This window comes from Sabethes cyaneus, chromosome 1, assembly GCF_943734655.1.
Source record: "Sabethes cyaneus chromosome 1, idSabCyanKW18_F2, whole genome shotgun sequence".
Lineage (NCBI taxonomy): Eukaryota > Metazoa > Arthropoda > Insecta > Diptera > Culicidae > Sabethes > Sabethes cyaneus.
Genome location: NC_071353.1, coordinates 46,456,456 through 46,482,630, shown reverse-complemented (window position 1 = coordinate 46,482,630; position 26,175 = coordinate 46,456,456). Strand labels below are relative to the sequence as shown.

General features: G+C 39.0%; 1 protein-coding gene across 1 annotated transcript in view; it reads right to left on the bottom strand.

Moving 5' to 3' along the window:
- Positions 1 to 487: 487 nt before the first annotated feature.
- The window catches only part of LOC128735669 (leishmanolysin-like peptidase), a 79,439-nt gene continuing 53,751 nt past the window's right edge, over positions 488 to 26,175 (bottom strand). Inside the window, exons 2-8 of the mRNA XM_053830186.1 lie at positions 5,987 to 6,118; positions 5,736 to 5,930; positions 5,092 to 5,477; positions 4,809 to 5,034; positions 4,557 to 4,744; positions 1,962 to 2,254; positions 488 to 1,901 (exon numbers count right to left, since the gene is read on the bottom strand). Of these exons, the coding sequence (XP_053686161.1) occupies positions 1,420 to 1,901; positions 1,962 to 2,254; positions 4,557 to 4,744; positions 4,809 to 5,034; positions 5,092 to 5,477; positions 5,736 to 5,930; positions 5,987 to 6,118 (1,902 nt within the window). The 3' untranslated portion in view covers positions 488 to 1,419. The remainder of the gene's footprint in view (positions 1,902 to 1,961; positions 2,255 to 4,556; positions 4,745 to 4,808; positions 5,035 to 5,091; positions 5,478 to 5,735; positions 5,931 to 5,986; positions 6,119 to 26,175) is intronic.

Sequence of the window (26,175 nt, the reverse complement as noted above, 5' to 3'; positions counted from 1 at the left end):
ACCCATTCAGAGGTTCTACACGTTCCTCCAGTTGTTTTGCGGTCCATGGCTAATTTATTGAGGTAATCTGTTGCCAAGATACCAACTGCCAAGTGCATGATTTTGAAAGACATTGTCTTTTTTGTGTCAAATTTCAGCACGTTCGATAGCCGTGTCGTTACAAACTCCGAGATAGTGGAAAACTCAACAAGTAGATTTAAAAATTCCCCATTTTGTGCATTTTACGTGAGCTTTTTTTTCTTTTCCCTTGCATTCTTTCCTGTTGGGTTTAATTCCAGATTTTTTTCGCATTTCTCACTACTCCCGAGTGTTCAGAAGTTTGCACAAAGAAGGAAACCTAGCATGGACGTCCGGTTTCTGTGATATCACTACGTTTCCATGCACTGTATTTGTTTCGGATGGTTCGGATGATATAAATATCGTTTGCGCTGTGAGTTGCCTTACGCTATAATGCTACAAACAACATTTCAATTGTGGAAATCTTTATATTTTCGTTTTTATTTAATGTGACAAACTTTGTTCGATCATTAAAACTTTGGCAGTTTCACATGCGATTCCTACCTCACTAGATTACTTTAAACCAAATTATGACGGCACCATGTTAAGGAACACTTCAGCTTTACGGCACGATATTTTACACTCGTCAACGAGGGTATTCCCAATTGTACCAAGTTTGGAGAAGTAAAAACTGTACGTTTTAAACATTTTTGGTTTCTAATAGAGGCCTCCATTCTGCGCACTCTTTCCATGCGTCCAGTACTGCTAGACCATACTCTAGCTAAACGAGGGAAGGCTAAACAAAACCTAAATCTGTTATTACAAGCCACATGCCCCTTGTACACTTTGAGTGGTGAAGGTGAGTACAGAATATGAGTAAGCAATGTGTAAGGGTGGTTGCTTGAGTGCTGATAATTCTTAACATTCTCCTAAGAAAACTTAAACATATCCAGGCTTTCAATAAACACCAAACATGTCTAAAACCATTACTATTCACTTCTTTAAATAGGATTCAATTGGTAGAAGAAACTTCGATTTGGTCGATTAGTGTTGATGTTATCGTCCAATAGCTGATGTTGTTTTAAACTAAGAACGATAATTGAAAAACTTGCTACTTAGATACTATGCTACGTGGATCTGTCGGTATCTTTGTAAAAAAAAGTTGTGGTGTGAGATCTATCTCGCTGTTCGTTCAATTTCCTGTAGCTGTCTTTTGCTTACCTTATTATATACACATCTTTAGTCGCGTAATATTGGAATCGAGTACGGATTTAGCCTATTTACATACAATTTACACACCTTGTGACTATCAAATGATACACCTAAATAAAAGCTTCTGTCGTGCATCAAACAGAAAAAAAAACATTATCACGTGACGTTAGACTTTCATAAATTAAAGCTACACATAATACATAATACTTATCAAAACAAAAATTGTCTTCGCAACCGCAATAAAAGTATAAGGCTAACTATAACTGACGAAATCGAGACAAGGAATTTATTAGTGGAATGCTTTACACTCGCAGCACTGCATTTTAGCTGGTGCTTTGGATAATAGTTTGCTAACGGTGCTTCCTCGCTAGCTTTGCACCGTTCTCCTCGCTGCTCGAATATCGAGTTGCACATCTCCTTACATGACGGACAGATAACAGCTCCTTTGTGTAACCACCCGCCAGCCATGAGACGCACGTTCAGTTCCTGTCCAGCATAGAAGCACTCGTACGAATAGTTGGCGATGATTATGTGCAACCGTCCATGCTCGCATTTATACCGATAACAGCCTGAGCCCCAATGTTGCCATTCACGTGTTTGTCGACATGATCTTTCTTCCCACATGTGCTCACTGTGATCGAAACATTTTGAATCTTGACCGTACGATTCCAGTGCAAAGTTTTTCTCAGGTTCTACAATTAAAGGGTAATGAAATACTCACAATAAAGGCTAGCTAGCCGCAAAAAAAATACTTGGATTGTTATCATCGAATTGGCACTGCGAACCCCGCACGACCACATTCCGACTTCTCCAGGTGAATTCCTGTATGTATGGACAGTGGTCCGCCAATGAAACCGATCCACCGTAGTACGCTTCGTCACCCGTGGGTACGTGAGCCAGTGCGTCGAAATTCTGATACTGCCGGGGTAACGGACTGTCGTGGCGTATCAAGTTGCACAATGCTACTGAACTTCTATCATCCGTGCATTCCGTCTGGAGAGGATCACGCTTTACCTTTGCACAGAATGGATGAATGGATCGTCCTCTGAAATTGTAATACTATCGAATTTAACAATTTGTTGGAAACAAAAATGAAAAATGAATTTTTGTTATTGTGGTCTTCTGATCCTGCTCGACTTTTTCTAATAAACTATCTACATTTATTGGTAAAGCTGCTGGCTCTGTTCAGAATATTTCAAATTTTTCCGGAAGGTTAGAACCTCTGCGACCATTATTTGGATCAACTGTGATATTCTTCTACTTTTGTCTAGCTATTTGTCGCAGACAAAACAGTATTCGTGGAAGTGTTTATCATTGTTATTTCATACCTCTTCTCCCGGTCCGGTATTGCACTTCTAATGCAGTTTTTAGTCTGATTGGAATTTACAGACAAGATTTCGAAAGGTTACATTATTCCTTTACCGACGATTCTTAGTCGGCGAAGAGTTAATGTACTACACTGGCAGAGTAGATTGTTTGCGGCTTCATTTTCGAATCTACGGAACTCTAGCCGACCAAAAATTTTCTGATGGCGTTTGCTCGGACAAATACCGGTAAATAGTCCTATTATTATACTTAGACTATGCAAAAAAGCAAAGCCTTGGGCGTCTTTCTTTTATCGTCAGACATCGCGGCGGGCTGTTAGAGTACAGTACAGTGACGGGGCTAGTGCAAAAATCTTACTAACCTACTATGTAACAGCACCGCCTAGCCGATATACGAACATACGACGACTCTCTTATCAGACCAGCATCGTACCTCGAAGCTTGTTGTTTGGACTAAACAATGATAGGCTTTTTAACAATCTGGCTGTATAAACCGCTTTGACTGTCGTAGTCCTGCAGAGGATTTCCAGTTTTCCTCTATTGTTTTGTGTTCCTTAATTTTATTTGGCTATTGGCTTTTAGTTGTTTGTCATAACGTTAGCTCACTCAGTAAAGACTGGTACGCGACCATTTTTTCTACTTTGAATTAATCGACTGGCTATAAAAGCAAAACTAGATGGTCGTATCAACTCTTTGTAAAGCCTCCTAAACTGAGCAAACATTATCCCAATTCACGACAGTGAACACTTGGACAACCTCTGACATGAAACACAGTAAACATAAACATTGCAATTGTGGCACTCAACTTTTAAAATAGAGGCGAAATACACGTTTTCAAAAGCGCTTCCAGTAACCATCTTCTAAATTAAGATTCCTTTCATGAAAAAGTAAACTCCATATTATGCAGCACGTTATCCAACAGAATTCTCGCTAACTATCTAAACTGATAAACATGTAAAGTGCTAAATGAAAGGAATTTCCATTACCCTCATAGAAACCCCGATGAACATCTCTCCGAATATGCTGTTATAGTAACAGAATCTAGAGTTACATATTTTGAGAGCAAACCTTGACGATAAACTAGGATTATGCCTCACCGTTATAGTGGAGAGACGTGATGGTCATATTTACATCCATTTTTGCTATCCTGTCGACTGTTCACAGAAGCTTTCGTCAACCTAAGGAACTCTCCAGGTTCACACGTTATCCAGCTCATCTTCACGATACCAATATTTTCCAAACTGATGAAGAAAACTGCAGTTGCACAAATCTTAGCACATGAATATCAACACGAAATCGTACTTAACAATTTACAGTGGTAGTGGGTCTAAAAAATTCATCAGTTCAAATATCATACCATTGATAATAAGGATTCAAAAATCTTTCTTTTGACATCAAAAGATTGAATCTTTATTGTTGAAGTGACAGAAATAACCATGCAACAATCTGTATGGACACCTTATTTTAGAAGAGTTCCAGGAGATTTCCTACTATAGCAGCTATTTAAATAACTTTTTTTCAAAAACAAAATATGTTAAAATACAGCCGAAACCTACTGTAAGGTGTACAAATTTCCACTTTAATCAGTTAAAGGGTTTTCTCTAGAAACATTCTGGAAAAATACACTTTTTAAGTCTCCTAACTGTAACCCCTTAAACGCACTTAGAAACGCTTTCGCTAGCATCCAGACAAAATAAAGACTGTCCTATTATAGATTAATATCACAAGCCATACAGTCAAAATGCGATTCGATCCACGCACCGAAGCGTAATGATCGAAAATCGAAACAATACGTAGAATAATTTCGTGTTGCATATCGATATTGTTTTTAATAACAGAAGTCCTAATATTAGAAGCAAGATATCAAATTTAAAACTGGTTCAACTTGTTTAACTTATTAACAACTGTCATGAAAGAGTGATCATTTTATGTGTTCTTAACAGAACAAGTGTGAGGCGAGTTGCCAATACTAACTATGTGCGCCACACTGCTGCAACGCTACTCGCTAAGCCAAAGCATTACCTGACATTGTTTGAGGTGATCCAATCTTTACAACTTCTCATTGCAAAATTACAGCCTAACCCTCTGCCCCATGTGAGCGGAGAAGCCATGCTGTAATTGGCTCTATACCACCCCGAATCTTCCATCAGTGCCAGAGTGATTCGCGAGAAAGCTGAACTTTGCGTATGTGTGCCTGTCATTGCCTCATTCTGAAACAAGAAAGCCCATTGCAGATAATATAAATCTTTTAGCTTTTTTGCTTTAGTACATTACCTCCAGCACACGTTTCTCCCAGTGTGTCAATGCGGTGCCTTCTCCACCCTGGTCTTCCAATTCAGCTCCTTCCAGTTTCTGGCAACTAAAATGATCTCTAATCTCCTTTGCCACCCTTGGAGTGATCATCATATCAACCGTCCTATTGATGTACCCTCCACGCACTGCCCAATCGTTTCTCGTCACTTTTCTGATGGTCTGATCACTCCACTGGTGTATTTGCAGCCTAAAACCGACAAACAATGCTCAAAAACCAACAGAAATCAGAATCATTATAATTTACTTTTCATTCAGATATGGTTTTCCAGTGTCTGGCTTCCTGGGAGTTCGAGGATTCCCTTCGTCGTCTCGAAAAAAAGCATACAAACTTACGGAGAACCCGAGCGCATGGAGAATTTCATGCTTCACAGTGGAAAGCAGCGTTTGCAGCTCCTGTGGTTTAGTGTTAATGCTTTCCGGGCATAGGTTTGCATGGCCAGCGATAGGTCGATCTAGAGCCGCTTCTTGTTGGCAATGGGCGGCGTACGCTACCGTCAACCCTTTATGGCAACGCTCAGATTGCCGTGCGGACACATAGAACACGAAATCAGCGTTCGATATTCCTCTGCCTGCAATTGTGCTGCCATCTTCACGGCAATCTTGACCAGTGGAATTGCAAACACGGCACACCTGAAAAGAATCGAACCTTGTTCGTTTTAATGCAAAATGTAACTGGTGAAATTACAGATCTTATAAACGTGAATACATTAATAGTAACACTCTCGATCTAAAACAATTAACATATTCTATCTATCAAAACCGGTTTAAAATCAAACTAGTCTGGAGGAGCAGAAAATATAAATCTCGCTAACTGTAAATACTTCATGTATACTTCTAGAGATAAATGTTCTGAGCCTGTCAAATCCTTTGCGACAAAGTAAGACATACATCCAAATGGTCTTCCGGCACTTGCACCTCTCCGCATAGCGTAACGGGTTTGCATGAATCGATGCAGTAGGTGAGCGAGTTTTTTACGAACACCTGGCTACTTTCGCACTTGCGATTAAGTCTTATAATCTCTTTAGTTTGTCGCACCATCAAAGCTTGCTCCCAAAACCGAACGGCTTCCGGCAGTATCGTATCCTAGAAAAAATGGCAATCTTTCATTAGGTTGAAACCTGTTATTTTGTTGAACTTACATTGATTAGAGCGAATTTATCGGAGTCTAATCGGTACACAGATTCATCGTAAACTAGAAGTATCCTCAGCGGTTGATCAATGCTACGTTTTCGTATCACATGAATAGGTTCCAGTTGCACTCCATGTATTACCTAAGAGTAAATTTGAAAACGAAAAATTATTGTCGGCATGTAAGCAGAAAATTATTTTCATTCATATTGAGTCTGAGCATTATGGCTAAATGACAGAAAACACTTATAAAAGTGAAATATTATTCTTTAACAAAAGATTGTGTGGTTTTATAGTATCCAATATATATAGTCAATGGAATTTAACGATGTGTATATTACATCAAACAAACCTACAATTCTAGTAATGACGATAGTAATAGAATAGCGATAAAACTTAATACATGATATTGTACAAAAATCACAAATGATTTCGCTTACGCACAATTTACGATCCAAAGTTTAAATTCTGCTAGGTACTGTGAATTCTGTCATATCTACAAACCATCTCACAGTGGTTTGAATGTTCAGAATCGTGAACTTTTTTAATAACGCTTTTAATGGTGATTTAACAATGATATTTGAAAAAATAGTTATATTTGGGCGAATTTTTGTATATCAATAGACACAACGGTTGATCATTAGTTTTAGTTCGGCACTCAACCACAAATAGCGCTGCAAAATCAAACTTTTATGTTTTATGATATAGAGCTATGGTTTCTTCGAAAAAGTTGTAGATAATCTCATTACAAAAATATTTCCAGACGATATCATTTTTCTAAGTATCACAGTTTTTGAGATATTAGGCGACATTTATGACAGACCCCTAAAAATCAATTTTATCAGTAGGGTAGGACGGGGTAAAGTGTGTCAATGAAGTTTTTTAAGTCCACCTATGGCATTATTCCAAGTTTGAAATTCTTTTCTTTCAAACATCTTATTAGTACCTTTTTCTACCAGGGATAAATAATAACCAACAAGTTATGAGTGTCTATTTAAAAATCATTGAATTTTTTGGAACCGTCGCTTATGCGATACATCAAAACGGAAAACTAGTTATCATTTGAAAATTCAATGTCTTTGCTCTATATTATAGATAAATTATTTATTTAGGTTTAACGACTGCATAGAAAAGTGTGCTACTGGCCATTTATTTGCAAGCAAGCAGTAATTTTCATGTTTGTTCAAATAACAAGCTTCGGGGCAGTGTGTCACAGTAGTCTGGGGCGAGAGGTGTAAATGTAAAGTTAGAAAAATATTGCTTTGAATACGTAAACATCTAATGTTTAATCTAGATTACCTATATGGCAAAAGTATGCATAAAATAATAACGATTGAGAAAAGAACACTAAATGAGCTGCTAAATACACCAAGCGATAAAATGCTGAAAACAACGTGTCGAAAATATTGAATACACGTTGCGGGAAACTGCAAAACATGCACTGATTGACTTGAATATGCAACTACAATTGTTTTTCACTATTTTAAATAGCTTTGCTGGATCCTACAAATTTAAACAATTCTATTTAAGAACGTGACTCAGAAAGTAGTACAATTTATTCTCAACATATTACCATGTTGGGATGATGCCTTTAGTTAAAATAACAATTACTAAACGACATAGTAGCTGTTCATAAGTAAAGGCATACAGCAAAAGAGGACACACCACAATAGATTAAAGAACTGGTCGCAGTGGTCCAAGGTCCCCAACAAGAAAAAAAAAGAACGTGACACTTTTTGCCCCTTTGTTTGACACACTTTTTTCCGGTGTTTTTCCAGTACCAGAAAAAAGGATCTTTTTCAAAGCTCTTGGAAAACTCGAAAAAAAAAATCAGAGGGGTTGTGTACAAGACACGACTGCATATGTAGGTGACGTAGGATTACGTAAATCTCTTTGCAGTGATGGTAGCATGTATCCATGCATTCGATTCTTCATGTATACATGCTATATGCAGCTTATATACATGCTACATGCGTTGTATGTAACATTTATCAAAGTAGTAACATTGTAAACGTTCAACCCTCAATAGATTTCAGAGCTATTTCTATGTGCATATAGAAACAATTTCACAAAATCAAGAACACAAACTATTGCTTTCCTGCTACCTTACAGAAATTAAAGATTGTTTTGTGCAACGGCAAACATGCGTATCGATACAGAATCATATTATAACCGAACATTACAGCTGAACCGCACTTTTCCAACACAGATAGTAAATTCGGCTAGGTTTAATCCTCTCGCCATAATGAATTTGCAATTTATTGGGACAGTGGACTTTAGTCGTTTTTCTGGCACACTTCCCTAACACAGACATCAAATTGGACTAGCTTTGATCGAGTTCGTATAAAATTTGTCGGCACGAGCGGGCTTTATCACTCTTTCTGGCGTACTTCCCAAGCAAGGACATCAAAACAGTCTAGTTTTTTTTTTTTCCATGTGTGGACTCATTACTGCGACCAGTATAGTTGATCTATTGTAATATCGCCCGGGTGTTTGCTGTATGACCTGCACTGCATTTCTTTTTGCTATAATCGCTATTGAGTGAGCGATATGCTTATTAAATTTTATGCGTGCTTGCGTGTATTGGGGTTTACCCTTCCTTCAAAGCTTAATCTACTTTACCCACTTATTCCTCGCTGCCAGCACTATCCCATATTATAGCCGTCCCTGGCGAGGACTCATTCGTACCTCTGACCAGTACACTTAACTATAGGAGGGACATTTGCACTGTTAAGAGGCTTCAGAGGGTAAATATAGAATTCAGCACGAAGGAAAGGTACATGGAGGGGCCTGAGAATAAACCCATGCTAAAGTCACTTGACATCGAGAATGGCTTGATTCTACTAAGATTCGAACCCACGACCACTCGCTTGTCAAAGCCTAGGTTTAATCGCTATGTTAAGAAATCTTGTTCAGACGAGGAAGTTTTGTCATTTGATTTGACTTACAGGCCAAGCACAGATATCAAATTGATATAGGTTTAGATCATCGTAAAGAATCTTCCAACCAATCACGAAGCGAGGATTTCCAGTTGGACAATGCTTCATTATTTGGGATTTTTCAGTAGTACGTACTTTGAAATCAATAGGTTTCATTATTGGTGTGGATGCGTAGAAGATTTTCCTATCGATTGGCGTAAAAATATTTAACATCGATCTAGAAACCGCTAAGCTATTAGCGCTCAAAATCTTACATTTTTCGTGACGCTTGAATTTTTCGATTTTCTGACGTACACTCAAGTCTTTTTTTACGGTTTGTTTTTTTTTCGATTACTCAACAACGGTGCAACTTAGGGACCATGTACAAACTACGTGACGAATGTCGGGCCGGTCCCAAATGTATTGAGAATTATTGAGAAATAAATGAATGGGCCCGTTTTTTATAATCGAAAAAACAAACCGTGTAAAAAAAGTACTTGAGTGTAGTCCTACGTCAAAAACATTTTCTAATGCTCAATATTTCCAAGATTGTTAAGAAAATATCCTAAAATGTTATGTACATAACGCATTGCGGTGAAAATACTGATATTTTTTAATCTAGCACAGTTTGAGCTTAAGTGACACTCTTTGCCCCGTCTTACCCATTTTTAAACTATACAATTTAGACAACAACAATGTTCTACAGATGAGTAATTCTGGCACTTTTCCATGTGTGGACTCATTACTGCGACCAGTATAGTTGATCTATTGTAATATCGCCCGGGTGTTTGCTGTATGACCTGCACTGCATTTCTTTTTGCTATAATCGCTATTGAGTGAGCGATATGCTTATTAAATTTTATGCGTGCTTGCGTGTATTGGGGTTTACCCTTCCTTCAAAGCTTAATCTACTTTACCCACTTATTCCTCGCTGCCAGCACTATCCCATATTATAGCCGTCCCTGGCGAGGACTCATTCGTACCTCTGACCAGTACACTTAACTATAGGAGGGACATTTGCACTGTTAAGAGGCTTCAGAGGGTAAATATAGAATTCAGCACGAAGGAAAGGTACATGGAGGGGCCTGAGAATAAACCCATGCTAAAGTCACTTGACATCGAGAATGGCTTGATTCTACTAAGATTCGAACCCACGACCACTCGCTTGTCAAAGCCTAGGTTTAATCGCTATGTTAAGAAATCTTGTTCAGACGAGGAAGTTTTGTCATTTGATTTGACTTACAGGCCAAGCACAGATATCAAATTGATATAGGTTTAGATCATCGTAAAGAATCTTCCAACCAATCACGAAGCGAGGATTTCCAGTTGGACAATGCTTCATTATTTGGGATTTTTCAGTAGTACGTACTTTGAAATCAATAGGTTTCATTATTGGTGTGGATGCGTAGAAGATTTTCCTATCGATTGGCGTAAAAATATTTAACATCGATCTAGAAACCGCTAAGCTATTAGCGCTCAAAATCTTACATTTTTCGTGACGCTTGAATTTTTCGATTTTCTGACGTACACTCAAGTCTTTTTTTACGGTTTGTTTTTTTTTCGATTACTCAACAACGGTGCAACTTAGGGACCATGTACAAACTACGTGACGAATGTCGGGCCGGTCCCAAATGTATTGAGAATTATTGAGAAATAAATGAATGGGCCCGTTTTTTATAATCGAAAAAACAAACCGTGTAAAAAAAGTACTTGAGTGTAGTCCTACGTCAAAAACATTTTCTAATGCTCAATATTTCCAAGATTGTTAAGAAAATATCCTAAAATGTTATGTACATAACGCATTGCGGTGAAAATACTGATATTTTTTAATCTAGCACAGTTTGAGCTTAAGTGACACTCTTTGCCCCGTCTTACCCATTTTTAAACTATACAATTTAGACAACAACAATGTTCTACAGATGAGTAATTCTGGTTGAAACGCGACCACTTCTGATACGAGGTCTTCAAATACTTGATTGCTTGGAACTTTTGTACTTGATTGCTTGAAAATGGTAAAAAAATTGGATTTGGATTAGTCGCAATATTGGATTTTATCAAAAAATCACCGCTTTCACCATGAGCCCCCCAACCAATTTTCATTGTAAGACCACCATTGGAAAGCTGAGAAAAAATGCTACGAGAAACATTCATAAAATTAAGTGTGCATTAGCATTAACTAAATGAAACAATTAGTTATCTGTAACAAGGTTCACAATTTTCATATAATTATTGATATTTCCAAAATTTGCTATGAAATAAACTAAACGACAAAGTTTTTTAAAGAGGAAGGATAGGACTTTTAAATGAAGCGAAAAAAATGACGGCCATCTTGGATTTGGGCAGCATATTGGATTTTGTCAATAAATCGAAATTTTCGCATTGATCGCCCCAACCAATTTCTATTTTAGGACCACCATTGGAAAGCTTAGAAAAAATGCTATGAGAAACATTTGTCAAATTAGGTGAGCAATGGCATTAACTAAATGAAACAATTAATTATCTGTAGCAATGTTTACAATTCTCATGTAATGTTAAATCTTACTACAGAAAATTAATTGTCATGATTTACTGAATACTATCTCAATAGATATAGAGCGGACAATTTTCAAGGATGGCTATAAACATAAATTTACTTCATCGGCTTCTCGTATCGTCCGATCCTAGTTGTTAGTGGCTAAAGGACATCGCGAGACACGTCGGCGAATGGCATTGCAGTGCTGCATAATTAAAGCTGATTAATAACAACAGTGATGGCATTTATAATTAAGATTTTACGTATTTTTTTGCTCATGAACATCATTCATTTCTAATTATATGGTTCATTTAACTATAATGTAATAACAAATAACACTATTTTACTTTTCTAATTAGTCTACTGCGAATCCAATAGACTGAATAACGACATGAATGCCAATTAATCCATGAAGATACTTAAAGAGAAAAATGTCTCAACACAATTTAAGATCCATGTTAAACATACTTTCAGTTTATATTTCAGCTGCTACATTTTGTATCTTTCCAGCCTATAGAGGTACAAAATGTGCCGTTTTTACACTACATTTGTCAATAACTAGGTCTGAGAAGAAAATACACGCTCGCAATCTTCTACAAAATGGTGTATCTTTATACTATTCACATATCTGTAAAGCATTGTTGTTGTCTAAATTGCATATTTTTAAATATATACTGATAAAATTGATTTTTAAGGATCTTTCATAAATGATGCCTAATATCTTAAAAACTGTGATACTTAGGAAAATGATAGCTCCAGAAAATATTTTTGTAATAAGATTACCTACAACTTTTCCGAAAAAACACAGCTCTATATCATAAAACATAAAAGTTTGCTATGCAGTGCCGCCTGTGTTTGAGTTCCGAACTAAAACTAATAATAAACCGTTGCGTCTATTAATATACAAACATTCTCCCAAATATACTATATTAATATAATCACTATTAAAAGAGTTCACGATTTCGAGCATTCAAACCACTGCACTTTAGCATCTGTTGACTTGCCCAGCACAAAATATGTTACCTTCCTAACTTATACGAAATCCATACTGTATATAGGACGAAACACATTCTGCTCCTTTCAAATCAGCAAAAGTGACTAGAATCTTTAATAAGAATGTGTATAATAAAGCTGATGAGCTAGTCTAGCATATTTCAGCCGAACCAATGTGCCCTGGTGTTACAAGTAACGGAATCAACAATCATCCAATAGCTGTATATTTCTAGAATACTTCGCTATTGAAGCGATCATCTGTCAATTTCGAGCAAAAAAAAAACTCAATGACATTCAAAATTATTAGGGTTTGAAAAATGATCAAAAACCCATCGATATTCATGAAATTTTACCAATTAATCAGCATACATGCATTTGCACCAAAATCTGTAAACGTATGAGCTGCTGAGTATCACCAAGTAAAGATTACGAATCCAAATCCAGTAAGAGCCGCAACAATTTAGTCCAATTGTCGTAACTAGCTTAAACTGAATCCACAGTTCAAATTACATCATGAAGCTCATCATTGAAAAAATTCGCACGGCGGAAGAAACACGATCCTGTATGCGTTGAACACGCTGCATCGGCAGCCCGTCGTTTACTGCTCTCCGGCAAACTGAGTGAAAGCTTTCCGCTAATGAATTTTAAAATCTTACCATAGAGTAACAGCTTACCACCGGTGCGCCGGGCCATAAGCTACCATACCGGTCGTATAAATAGCAATCGGAATCACACGACCATTACTGTTTTCGTTGAACTTATTGTTGCTTCAGCGTGATGCACCCCAAAAAGACACACCACCGGCCGAAATTTTTTTAAAAAATAGGCTGCAGTTGAATTTATTGTGGATGCCTAATTGCATAATAGTATTGAGATAAGACGCAACGTTGTAAGAGTTGGTTCACAAAAAAAACTCATTCATGCCTTTGTTTGCAACTTGATCCGCAATGCTTTACATGAACTTGAAAAACCAGAAGCATTGTTAAGCCATGGTGTTACAAAAGTTATTTCACAAATATATATCTTATATCATATATATCTTGAACTAAAAGACTAAATTTGAATCCAAAATTTGAAGGGAATTTTTTTTTTAACATTGTCTTAAAAAAATCTTCCGAATATCTATCTCAGTTGATTGATTGAGAGAGTGGATAATTTATTTACTTTACTGAGCGAAAAATGTATAAATTTATTTGTAGGTATATTATAACTTTCTGGTATGGGTTGGTAGTGTTCCTGGGCAATCAGTTTTGCTTAGTGGCACAGGCACGAAAGAAGATATCATTACGACTTACGAAATAGATAAGCAAGACAAAAAACCGAAACGTTACATTGCTAAATTCGGTACCTTTGAAACACTGCGGATCAAATTTTCACTCCAGAAATATCGGAAGAACATCGTATTTTCGTGGATTTCAAGGCAGCATACGATAGAGTCGAGTGGGAGCAGCTACGGCGTATATTGCACGAGAACGATTTTCCGGACAAACTGGAACGAGTGGTGTGCTAAGTGCGTGTTTCAGAAGCACTTTCGACACGCATCGGTTGAGAGTTTCATCAAGGGGGGGGCGGTTGGAGGTGGACGGTCCTGTATGTTATTTAACATCGCAATTGAAGTTGTGATCCGGCGTGCGGGCGTTGAAACGAGAGGGACGGTCTTCGGCAAAAGTTGCCAACTCTTAGGCTTCGCAGACACGATGGTTGTATCATTGTTATGCTACGATCCTATTAATTCTGATGGTATCTCTCAGTCCAAAACTCAAAAGATCAAAAAAATCAAAAGATAGAAGTTTTTCTGCCAAACCCCATAAAAAATTAAATGACAACACCGAATCAAACGCATCACTTTTGGTTGATTAATTTCAGAGAAGCACGGAATAAATCACTTACAGCTCATTAGCAGCAACAACACATTCGATCATATGGCTTAATTGACTTTTCATGTATACATTCAAAGTAGATAAATTTGGCGGCAAATCTGTCGAAATCCCATTAACTGACGCACCGCACGTTGGCGCTATGTGCAACTGTATCTCCCTCCTAATTTGCCATTATCGGTGTCGATTTCGGCTGGCAAAACAATCGCAGCGAGACAACCTCGAACTTGACCACCATCAGCAGCAATCTATACAGCGTAATTGCTGCAGCATTGCTGACGATCAAAAACGGGCGCCATAGCGTATAATTGCAATCGTATCAGATTTGCTTGCGTCACGCGACCACGGGAGAAAAGAGAGATCTAAATAAAACGCTTCAGCAAGTAGCAGCTACGATCGACTCGTTTTTATCCACGGTTAGTACCCGAACATACAGTACGCAACGTTTAATTATTTCCTCTTCGACTAGCGCGGCCGATAGGTTTAACCGCCAGCATTCGTTGGCATTGGAAAAGGCGGAAGTGAATGCTTATGGATGCAGCAAGATTATGGATTAGGGTGCAAGCAGTAATTCAACTTCTAGAAAGTAGAGGCAAGAGCTGCATTTTTATTTTATTTTTTTAAACGGCATTTCGAAGAATACAGAACAATTACATTGCAAAATTTTTTGTGACGTTCGATCAGTAAGATATTCAATAGTGATCAAATAAATGGTTGTCAAACGGCAGTAATTTCTTTTAAACCAGTTTAACCATTCTCGAGAAACACAAGTGAATACAGTTAGTAGTAAATACATGTATGGTAGAGTAGTTAGGGGTGATTTGGGCCCCTAGGATGAAGTAACATAAAATAACAGAGGTCGAAGACCCCTATAATAAGTAGACTGGCAGCTTTGCCAATATTTGGGAGACACTGACGGTAGCTTGCTTGGCATGCCAAGGTGGTCCCTAGCTGCACTTGTATGAGTGAGGGCTAATATTCATACAGTAATGCCAGCATAGTCGAACAAACACCAAAGCAGAATTTTGGAGAGCTTACTAACACTCATACCAAATCTACCACCTTCACTAAAAGAAGCGTCGCTGATGGTGACGCATGAAGTTTATGTGGAAAAAATAACAGAGATGCCAGTCTTTTTAATAATGGAGTCTTAGATTATATCCAACTTTTTACTTTTCTTGTTACACCATTATTAACATAAACAAAAATTAGTTGTGACAGGTGGGACGCGAACGTCAGCGAAAACAAAACAATTACCTCAAATCAAAATTGATGTTAATTTTTCACACCTGAGTTTAAGGTTTTTACAGAGATTTAACAACATTATTGTGCAGTGCTGACAAAAGTAACCGCGAAGGCAAACGATCATTCGATCATTTTTGACAACCAGGTTTTGATACAGCCTCCCATCAAGATGTTTGTCGGTATGATACAGGGGGGATCTATTGCTGTCAAATTCCTTACAAGTGTGCGTTTTTGATCCATGGCGTGCAGATGGTTTTTGGTCCATGACGTTTGTACTGTCACGGACCAAACGGCTTATGATTGATTTCGAGCCAGGGGACTCACAACTCTGCTGCAGTTGACAGAAACTCAAACCCAAACACGCAGCGCAATTGTCGTTTGTATTGTTTTGATCCCGATAATGCATTTATCTGCTTTTTAGCCTAAATAAAACAAACTAAGAAACTTTTCGGAAGCTACATATACAGGCAAGTGCAGCAAATCGGTAAAAAAAATAGCAAGAGCGGCATTGAAAATTATGGTCACCTGCCTGCCCCGTCACATGTGATTTTCACAATTCCTTACCGATAGATCCCCCTGCTATGATATGACCATAAACTTTCTCGTATTTAATTTCGTCGAAGTGAACTATGCGCAGCAGTGAATCTTTTGACCAAACCAAACCCGGGAGATTCCAGAATTGTATTGAATTGAAAATGTTTGTTCGTAATTTCCAGTCCTAGCTTCCATTTTTACGCCTATTTCGTTTTGCGTTATCCTGCGTTATTGTTTTCAGGTTTTACAGCTTCATAGCTAAAGTGACCAGATTTTTTCTGGATGGATGCGGGACCGCGGAGGCCAGACTGAAAGCGGCATCTAGGAGGATTGGGCTAAACATAAATGCGCGTAAGACTAAATACATGAAAAGAAGAGGCCCAAAGGAGACAAACGCGCGCCTCCCATGGATGGTAACCGTTGACGTCGACGAATTAGGAGTGATAGATAAATTCGTGATTTAGGACAGGTGGTGACCGCGCGACCGGTGACACTAGTAAGGGGATCCATAGGGGATTAATAAATTTGTACTGGGTTTCAGCACACTCCGGTGTAGAAGAAAACGAGAAAGCTGACACATTAGCAAGAAAAGAGTCATCCACTAACTTTATTGGTTCAGAACCATTTTGCGGGGTCTCATCAAGTGTCTTGAAAATGGAATTCGAAGAGTGGGAAATCAATACTATAAAGGAAAATTGGTTTGCCGCATCTGGACTACGGCAATCAAAAAAGTGTATTATAATTAGTTTTTCTTACCACGGCAAACCAGTTACCAGTTTAAATAAAAGAAAAACTAAGCATAATGTCAGGATTCCTTACAGGACACTTCCCGAGTAAATACTGTCTCACGAAGATGGGCATCCTCAGTGAAGATACGCTTCTGAGTGTGGTGCGTTAAAGCAACGCAGATTAAGAGTCCTCGATGAAGGAATTAAGTTCATAAGAAGTGCTGTACTGCTGTGCTGTGTTCAAGCGGGAAATCCGACGTATTTTGCTACGATTAAGAAACATGCGCCGCCCTACGAAGCTGATAACTCTGGGCCTAACTCGCCTCCTTCGGTACATTATGGAGTCCATTAGCATCATACCATTCCAAAACATCTTTGGCGTAGTGACAGGATGCCAAATCAGGTCAAGACAGCGAGGGTACATCATGGCTGTGTAGGAACGGTAACAATCGTTTCTGCAGGCATTCTTCACGGTATATTTCCTTGTTTACCGTTCCCGTAGTGATGTAACTTTTGCTTGCTCGACCACAGCTGCATATGACCTCCCATACTAAATATTTTTTAGGGAACTTGGCTTTCTTCTTTGTCCTATCCATTCCGTTTCATGGCAGTGTAAAAAGACATATCAGGAAGCTGTTTAAAGTCTTCTAGAACATACGTTCCATCGTGCATTATAACGCATGGAAACTTCGTTAAGTATTCGCGATAAAGCTTACGAGCGCGTGTTTTGGCCGTCGTATTTTGCTTATCATTACGGTTTGGCACAGTCCTCACCTTGAAAGACTTTATGCCTTGTCGTTGCTTAGAAGTATTGGCGACATTTTTATTTTACGAGCAATGGTACGTACAGAAAGATCTGGTATCCTCCGTAATATTTGTTTTACCTTCGCATCCTTGTGGTGGTTCCTCAGATCCGTTTTTGTTCCACTTTCCTTCTTCCTAGTTGTTGTCAAGCGAGTATCGAACAATTTTAAAACACTGTGAACAGTGCTTGGAGGAAATCCAACCTCTTTGGCAAGTTTTCTTAAGGAGAGATCCGGATTTTCATTGCGACCGCACACAATTGCTTTTCGCACCTGCTCTTCTTTCGACGCCATTTTCCGTTGAGCGCTTGTAATATAAGCGAAACCATGGGTATAAACGTCCTTCAGAACTTGACCCTTCTTTATCGACAGACTTTGAAGCCGGTTGTTAGAGTACAGGTAAATTACGGGGCTAGGGCAAAGATCCTATTATGCTCTGCAAAATATTTCACTCATTGTTAATGTATTTCCGAAGCTGTGTGTTTAGGGGTGTCCAAATTTTGTCGCGAACAAGCCTTACTCACAAAGGAAATATGCGCCCTTGTTATGTTCGAGCAGAAGGAACTACAGACGATATTTGGCGGAGTACAAACTAAAAGCGGAGCGTGGCGGAGGCGTATGAAACACGAGCTACAGACACTGTTTGGATAGATTTCCATCGTACATCTCGCGAAAGTCAGCAGACGATGGGCCGAACACGTCGCAAGCATGTCGGACGAAAGTGCGGCGAAAACGGTTCTCTTCAACAACCTCTCCGGTACCAGGAACAAGGAGCCTAACGTGCAAGGTGGCTCGACCAGATCGCATCATCGCATTACGCCAAACAATGCAATCGTTCCCGAATACTCATTCGATCCCATTTGTACCCATAAACCACAGTACGAGCGAGAAATCTGCCTCAGTGTCGCCCAATCGAAGATTTCTTCGAGATTTTGAGCTCCTTGGTGTACAAAAATAACTGGAGAGCCACGAATTATAAACAGTTGAATGGTACAATCAAGAGATGCATTCGCAAAGTGGACGGGACGGCCGTACAACGCTCCTGTTCCGACATCAAACGGAAGCTTCGCCGAACAGCCGATTAGGGACCGTTTAGAAATGTCCACTATTTTTTTTCAACAATGGACAATGTATCTTTAATTTCAGTAAATCCACCTCCTCGACATCGCTATCTTGGTCTACAGAGTTTGACAGTACCCCCATTAAGTTGGACCCCTCACTATTGTACCCCAAACAACAATGGCCGTCGCATTGATTTTCTATGAAGTGATTTCCCGCCCAGTGTTTTTGACGTTTCAGTTACAGTCACAGAAAAATGGCAACGTGCCGGGGGGTCGAGTAAATCAGATCTTTTTCAAATATCCTTGTCTTTTTTGACAGCTTGCGAAATAAATTCCAAAATTTTAGTTGCCACCCGTTTTTTTTTATATGGGCTTATCATTTTGACCACAACATTATTGATCTATTGAAATGTTGGCCGGGTGTATGCTGTATTCTGCACTGCATTTCTGTGCTTTATCGTTATTGCGTAAACGATAAGCTTATATTTTTTTATGCGTGCTTATGTGATGAGGGTTTTACCCTTGCTTCGATGCATGTCCTACTATACCAAACCAGTTTCGCCTCGTTATAGTTAGCAGTAGTGAGTTCTCATGAGGTTCAAAACCATCACTTCAATAGGTCCTCATACCAGTATACTAACCATAAGAAGCGTCTTCGGGATAATGTAGAACTCAGCATGAAGGAAGGGTGATGAGGGGCCAGAGAATAAACCCATGCTAAAGTCACTTTGACATCGAATGGCCTGATTCTACAAAGATTCGAACCCACGACCATTCGCTTGTCAAAAAGCAGACTCGGTAACCTTGCGGCTGCAAAGCCCCCAGCCACCCGTTACATGAAATTTAATGTTTTTGCAAGTTTCGAATACTCCAAATTATTCCATATCATTGTTGAATGTCAAACATGGCCATTAAATCTTCAACCACCATTAAAATCGCACCAATAAAGTTCGCATTCCAATGCGTCAACTATACACGCATCGAATATTCAAATTAAACATCATTGGGTTAGATACATAAAAAATTCAACACGCGTACAAATTTATGTTTTAGGTCAATATTACAACGCAACTTATTCAAAGTTCAAACATTAGCATGGTTTAACACTAGGTCAAAACTTATTCAATGTTGCTTACCGTACGGCAGAGTTTTATTGTACATATTTTGAAGTTTAATGTGTGAAACTCGTACTATAATACATCAACTTCAAATCTGTAGTTAATGAACATAAACCGTTCATTATAATTTGTCGATAGTACATGCGATAAATTTTAATGTTAGTTTTATCCTATAGCGCGGGTAATTATCGATCAAATCCATCCTATTTTACGGTATTATTGACACACATCCGATCGGCGGTATTCCACTTGCAACCGCAATATGCAAATACATCTGCATCAATATGCTATCGACATGCTATCAGTCGGAATGACATAATAGAACGTTGGCTGGGAGGCTGAACCGCACCGTTTAATACCGTCACCGGCCGGAGTCCACCAGCTGTGCGCAGTCCATCTTCGTCTCCAAGCCCAGGCCATAAGGTAACACCACGAAGAAAAGCTCAACAAGCGGTGATGATTATCGCAGGCTATACACAAACATAGTATCGGCGGACCCGTCGTATGTCACTGCCGATGTCATCCTTTAGCAGTCAGTGCCACAATTTGCTTCTATTTTTTCCTCACTTTCCGTTTCATTCGCTTAACAGCTGTTTGTGTTTCGCTGCTTTGGGATTGCATAATTAATTGCTGTCTCATTTTCGAATTAGTATCACTTAGCATCTCCTTGCGAGCCGCTAGCTGGCACTCGTGATTCACGGAACGACGACAATAGCTGCTGACATTAGGCTGTTGAGAAAACCATGTACAAGCTTTCATATGAAGCAACACAGTAATAATCCGACAATTTATATGTTTCATTGAACAAACTAGTATCCGTTACCTGAATTGTGTGCTATTCACGCTTAAACAATAAGTTTCTGATGTATTTTTATGACACATCTATAGCCCAAAAATCATAAATATGGGGACAAAACGATGCACGATTGAGCCTACAAGAAAATTTTGAGAATGCCATTATTCAAGATGCAGTCATTGTTTAACAATTACGAAATGATAAAAAAATTGGAGAGCTATTATAAGACAAAATGGAATTAAACTTTCAGTTTGTAATTCGTGTTTTTACATGAGCGGCACTTTATTATGACGAGTTTATTACAAAACTAATATCAAAATAAATAAAGTATGTAATCGAAATCTGAAATAAAAATAGCGATTTTCTTTTATTTTTAGTCGTGCATGTTAAATTAAGTTAATAATTAAGTGCAGTTAAATCTACATCGTAAAACAATGAACTTTAATAGTAATTTCACTAAAAGGCAAACCATTCACCACGCTTTCAATGCAAACAACTCAATAACATGTGTCGTCTCAAGCGGCCGGCCAGCGCAATGGTTTGCTACACGCTACACGAACCAGAATGGCTACAAAACCCTCCAGTCAATAACAATAATTGAAAGCCTAACCTCGCGCGAACTGCCGAATTATGATCCTCCTTCTGCTGCTTTTCGGGCTCTCCGACTGCGGCAAAAATAGAAAACGAGGTAACCATACAGCTCTTTCTCTTTTTTGTGGCCTGTACCGTTTTACATTGCCAACAGTGTGTGCATTTGGACATAAAATCAAGCTCACCGCCGACCATGGCGCATAATAAACCATGATATTTGGCCATATACCTGCGTAGATGCGGTGTAACTGCAAGCGATTTGAGAGACCGAACACCTAAAATGATTGTTATCCTTCCTGACTACCATGTTATATCACGTACGAGGTAGATGGTTGTATACAATTTCCTTCTAAAACCTAAATTTTTAATCAAAATAATAATACCTAAGGTATATTGCCAATTGTTGCACAGTTAAGCACTCGTCTACAGTAATTTGTTGATTTTGAACGAATGAAAGCAGATTTTTTCGGCAAAACTGCTTGCTATACCGATAGACTAAGATAAAATAGGTTCCTGTAACCATCTTTGTGACATTCCTTACAAAATCCGTGCAAAACACGTTTTTTGCATTGCAACTCTGAACTCAATTATTGCACACCAAAATAACCTTCAAATCTTATTATTGCGCACCTCATACCCAACCCAAGTAACCAAAAGTTCCGATAAAAGGGGATTTTTGGCTTAATCAGCCAACGAAATGATCATAAATAGAACTCTATTCAACTTCATTTTTAAGTAATTAACCGTACTTTCAAGTTCGTATTTGATGTTTAAACTTCGAAGAGAATACAAAGCAACTTCTATCAGAACTAGAAAGTTCGTAAAAAGTTCACTTAAGTCGCTATATAGAACACTGTTCAGCCCAAAAAGAAACTCCAATAATTTTCAAAATAAAAAAGATTGGGGGAATATTTTCCCACTTCTTCCTGTTTTGCAGATTCATGACATTTCTCATTAACTAAGGTATTTAATTTCGGTTAATAATCGACTGTTTTTTATAAATATTAATTTATTGTAACTTACCACACACCACCAACATAAACCTCGGGGATTTGAGAACTCGAGTACTTCTTTTCGGTAACTTAGACGCATACCACTGCTCCGTTGCTGGAATATGCGATTTGCATCGTTTTTACTCGATGTGCTAATTTCTCATTTATCACAGCCCCGAAACGAACTTACACTTAAGAACAACTCATCGGCAAAATTCATGTCACTAGTGGCGTCAGAGATGGCGCAATGCATCAGGATAGGCATGCAACGAGGAACGCTCGGATTCAAATCCAGTAGCGGTCGGTGTTAGTTAGGCTTTTTTTAAACGGTCTATCTTAATCGCATGAACCGACTTTACAAAAGTTAGGAGGAGGCGGAGGTAGAAAATGGAAAAGTATAAAAATAGAACTACAACAAGTGCTGTTTTATAAACTTTTGCCAAAATTTCTTCAGAAGCTGCTTAGCGCTCTATGCAGCGAACTTAAGGCAACATTGAAGTTCGGTTAATTACAGGTAAAGCTGCTTAGCAAGCTATACCTCCATAGACATAAAGCTTGTTAACCTCCCTTAGACACCATTACCCGAACTCTAAGTTACGTTCAAGTTGTATGTTGAACTTTCATGCTGCGTGTTGGACTTTCAAGTTGCTACAGATATTAACGGTACTTTAATGAGAATGAAATTCGGTTTATAAATGTAGTGTCTGGTTGTTCAGCAAGAAAGTTCTGCGGAACTAAATTTGAACCAAATATGAACTTTCAAGTTTGTTCCTTAATAAACTTGGAGCTATCGACTGTTGAAGATTCACGAATTTGGTTTTTTTCCGGCTGGACAGTCAATTGGCAAAGCAAAACGACACTTTATTTTTTCTATGCCCGACGTTTCGATGTATTTGACATCTTTTTCAAGGGGTTAGAACCACATATCGTCTTTTGTCTGGTGGCTTCTGTTGAAGGCTTAAACTAGTCACATCTACTTGCAATACTAGCATTAACCGAGTGTATCTGAACGAAATTTTGGCGGATCGTTTAAACATACACCCTGGCTGAATCGGCACACTGCTTGGCTATCTTAGCTATTGGCTATACATAGCCAAGCAGTGTGCCGATTCAGCCAGGGTGTATGTTTAAACGATCCGCCAAAATTTCGTTCAGATACACTCGGTTAATGCTAGTATTGCAAGTAGATGTGACTAGTTTAAGCCTTCAACAGAAGCCACCAGACAAAAGACGATATGTGGTTCTAACCCCTTGAAAAAGATGTCAAATACATCGAAACGTCGGGCATAGAAAAAATAAAGTGTCGTTTTGATTTGCCAATTGACTGTCCAGCCGGAAAAAAACCAAATTCGTTTGTTCCTTAAGTGAAATTCGAACTTTTGGTTGCTTGGGAATTGTTGCACAGCTTTTGTTTTGATTTTTCCTCATTATTAAATTGGCAGTATTGCCAAGAAGTAAGTTTTACTTGTGGACAAAGATTAGGATTACCTTAGCATCTATCCTATCGCCAATGTCGATATCTGTTTGTTGTACGATATTGTTCGCCGCCTAGTGGTGCCAGGATGAATACAATGCCGCTAAAGGACAGAGCTGATCAGCTACTGACTGACCGTACAAAACAGTTTAAGCGATGGACTGAACATTTTGAACCACTCTTCCGAGTTTTAAATGTCAGAGACCAACAAAACCAGCAGCGTATGACGCCTACAGTTCAGCAACATATGGGAAACCGCAACTTTTCCGGTGGACTGGATGCAGGGCATATTGATCAAAGTTCCTAAGAAAGGAGACCTAACTGAATGCGGTAACTGGCGTGGCATCACGTTGCTCTGTATTACTCTCGAAGTACTCTGTAAGGTAATTCTCAATCGGATACAAAAGGCGCTACTCTCCGGCGGCAGCAAGCCGAATTCCGTGCTGGCCGATCATGTGTTGACCATATCACAAGCAAATTGGAATTGAAGCAGATCAACCAATTCCAGGACTTTCTTCTGCCGGTGTTAGTACGACCGTCTCAACCACGAAAACATTTGGGGTCCACCTCATCGAGGATCAGTTGTCCGACCCGAGGGTTACTGCTGGCGTGAGACAGGGCTGCATTTTATCACCGCTTCTGTTTCTCATCGTTATGGATGAGATATTAGTTTGAGCAATTGACAATAAACCAAATCGAGGATTGCCTTGAAATCCTCTAACGATGGAGCAGCTAAATGACCTCGACCTAGCCAGCGACATTGTCTTGCTCGCACAACACCGAAACAATATGCAGAGCAAGTTAGATGACCTCTCCGAGAACTCTCAGGCAGCATGTCTCAACGTTAATGTAGCAAAAACTAAGTCTATGGTAGCGAACACTGACAATTCCACCAACTTCACAGAAGCGGGGCAACAAGTTGAGCAGATAGACGCCTTTCAATAGCTTAGTAGCCAGACAACGCCCGACGGTGGTACCAAGACTGATATAGCCACACGGATCAGGAAGGCCAGGGGTGCCTTTACAGGTCTGCGAAATATTTGGCGCTCAAACCAGATCACTCTACGTACGAAAGCACGAATCTTTAATTCAAACGTTAAATTTGAAACGTGGTGCGTCTCAGCGGAGACAACGCCAAAAATGCAGGTTATTAACCGGTGCCCGCGATATATCATTCGTGCCTGGTGGCCTAACAACTGGATATCCAATGAGGAACTCCATCGTCGGTGTCATCAACGGCCGATAGCCACAGAAATTCGTGAACGCATGTGGAAGTGAATCGGTTAAACCTTGAGGAAAGGAGCGAACGAGGTCTGCGGAGAAGCACTTGACTGAAATCCACCAGGACAGCGTAGAAGAGGCAGACCCAGAGGCTCACGACGACGCAGCTTAGCCAACGACATCTGGGCTGTAAACGAGAACCTGTCCTGGCGACAGCTAAAAGCCATGGCGGTTAACCGTCAGCATTGGAGATCTCTGGTTTCATCCCTTGGTTCTGCCGGACCGGCGGGTAACTACGGCTCCTACCGCTTCCGTTGATAAACTAAAGGGCCATCCATATACCACGTGGACAGCTTAGAGGGTGGGGGGGGGGGGGGGTTATGAAAATGTCCACGCTTGTCCACGCTTGTCCACGGAAGGCAGGGAGGGGGTACGGAAAATGTCCACGTGGACAAGTTTTTTTATGCAATAGAAATTAGAAACAGCAATATAGAATTAATTATCCACATTAGCATTAGCCATTGATCAGTGATTGTTTTTAAGTTCAAATAAAGTTTTATATTGTGATGAGGCATATGTTCACGTAAACACATGAATCAAGCATTAAGAGAACACGTATCTGGCATAAATCTTGTTGAAAAGATTAAGCCTGCGTTAGTACACAGTTGTTGATTGTCTAGCCTGACATTTGATGTAATGCAATAATAAACAAAATATGTTATTTTTTTATGACTCTTGCCTTCTTTGGGAAATGATAAAGGTAACGGAAGAATCCACGAATATTCATCAGTCACATGACTGATTTATCACTTAGGTCGCGCTTGCACCAAATGATTGCATTTTACCTCAAAATCAAATGCGGCTCGCCAAAAAAGGGCTTCCATGGACAACCTATTTCCAAAAGGATTCGCTTTCAGAAAATGTTGCGAATCACATTGCGTCGGAAAGGTCTTGTGTTGCGTAGAAGTAGACGGTCAATCTGAGATGTTCTGAATAAAGATACTCTAGACCAAGATACTCTGGACAGAGAAGAATCGTCAAGCGAAAATCAAGCTATCAGCTTTCTTGCAGTCGATAATAATTTCCAGTAGACCAGATCATAAGAATTAAGGCCCTAACACCTTGCATACATTTTTCTGTCCACGTGGTATCTGGATGGCCCCTAAAAGCAACACGGTAATCGGTAATCGGTATCGGTAATTTCTGTTATAAAGACCTAATTTTATTCACTTATTGAGTATAGTAAGTTTCTATCAACGCTCCGAAACCCATAGAAAACCATTCGTTGAAAGCTTATTTTGCAAATCAACTTTCTTGATAATTTTGACAAGAAAATC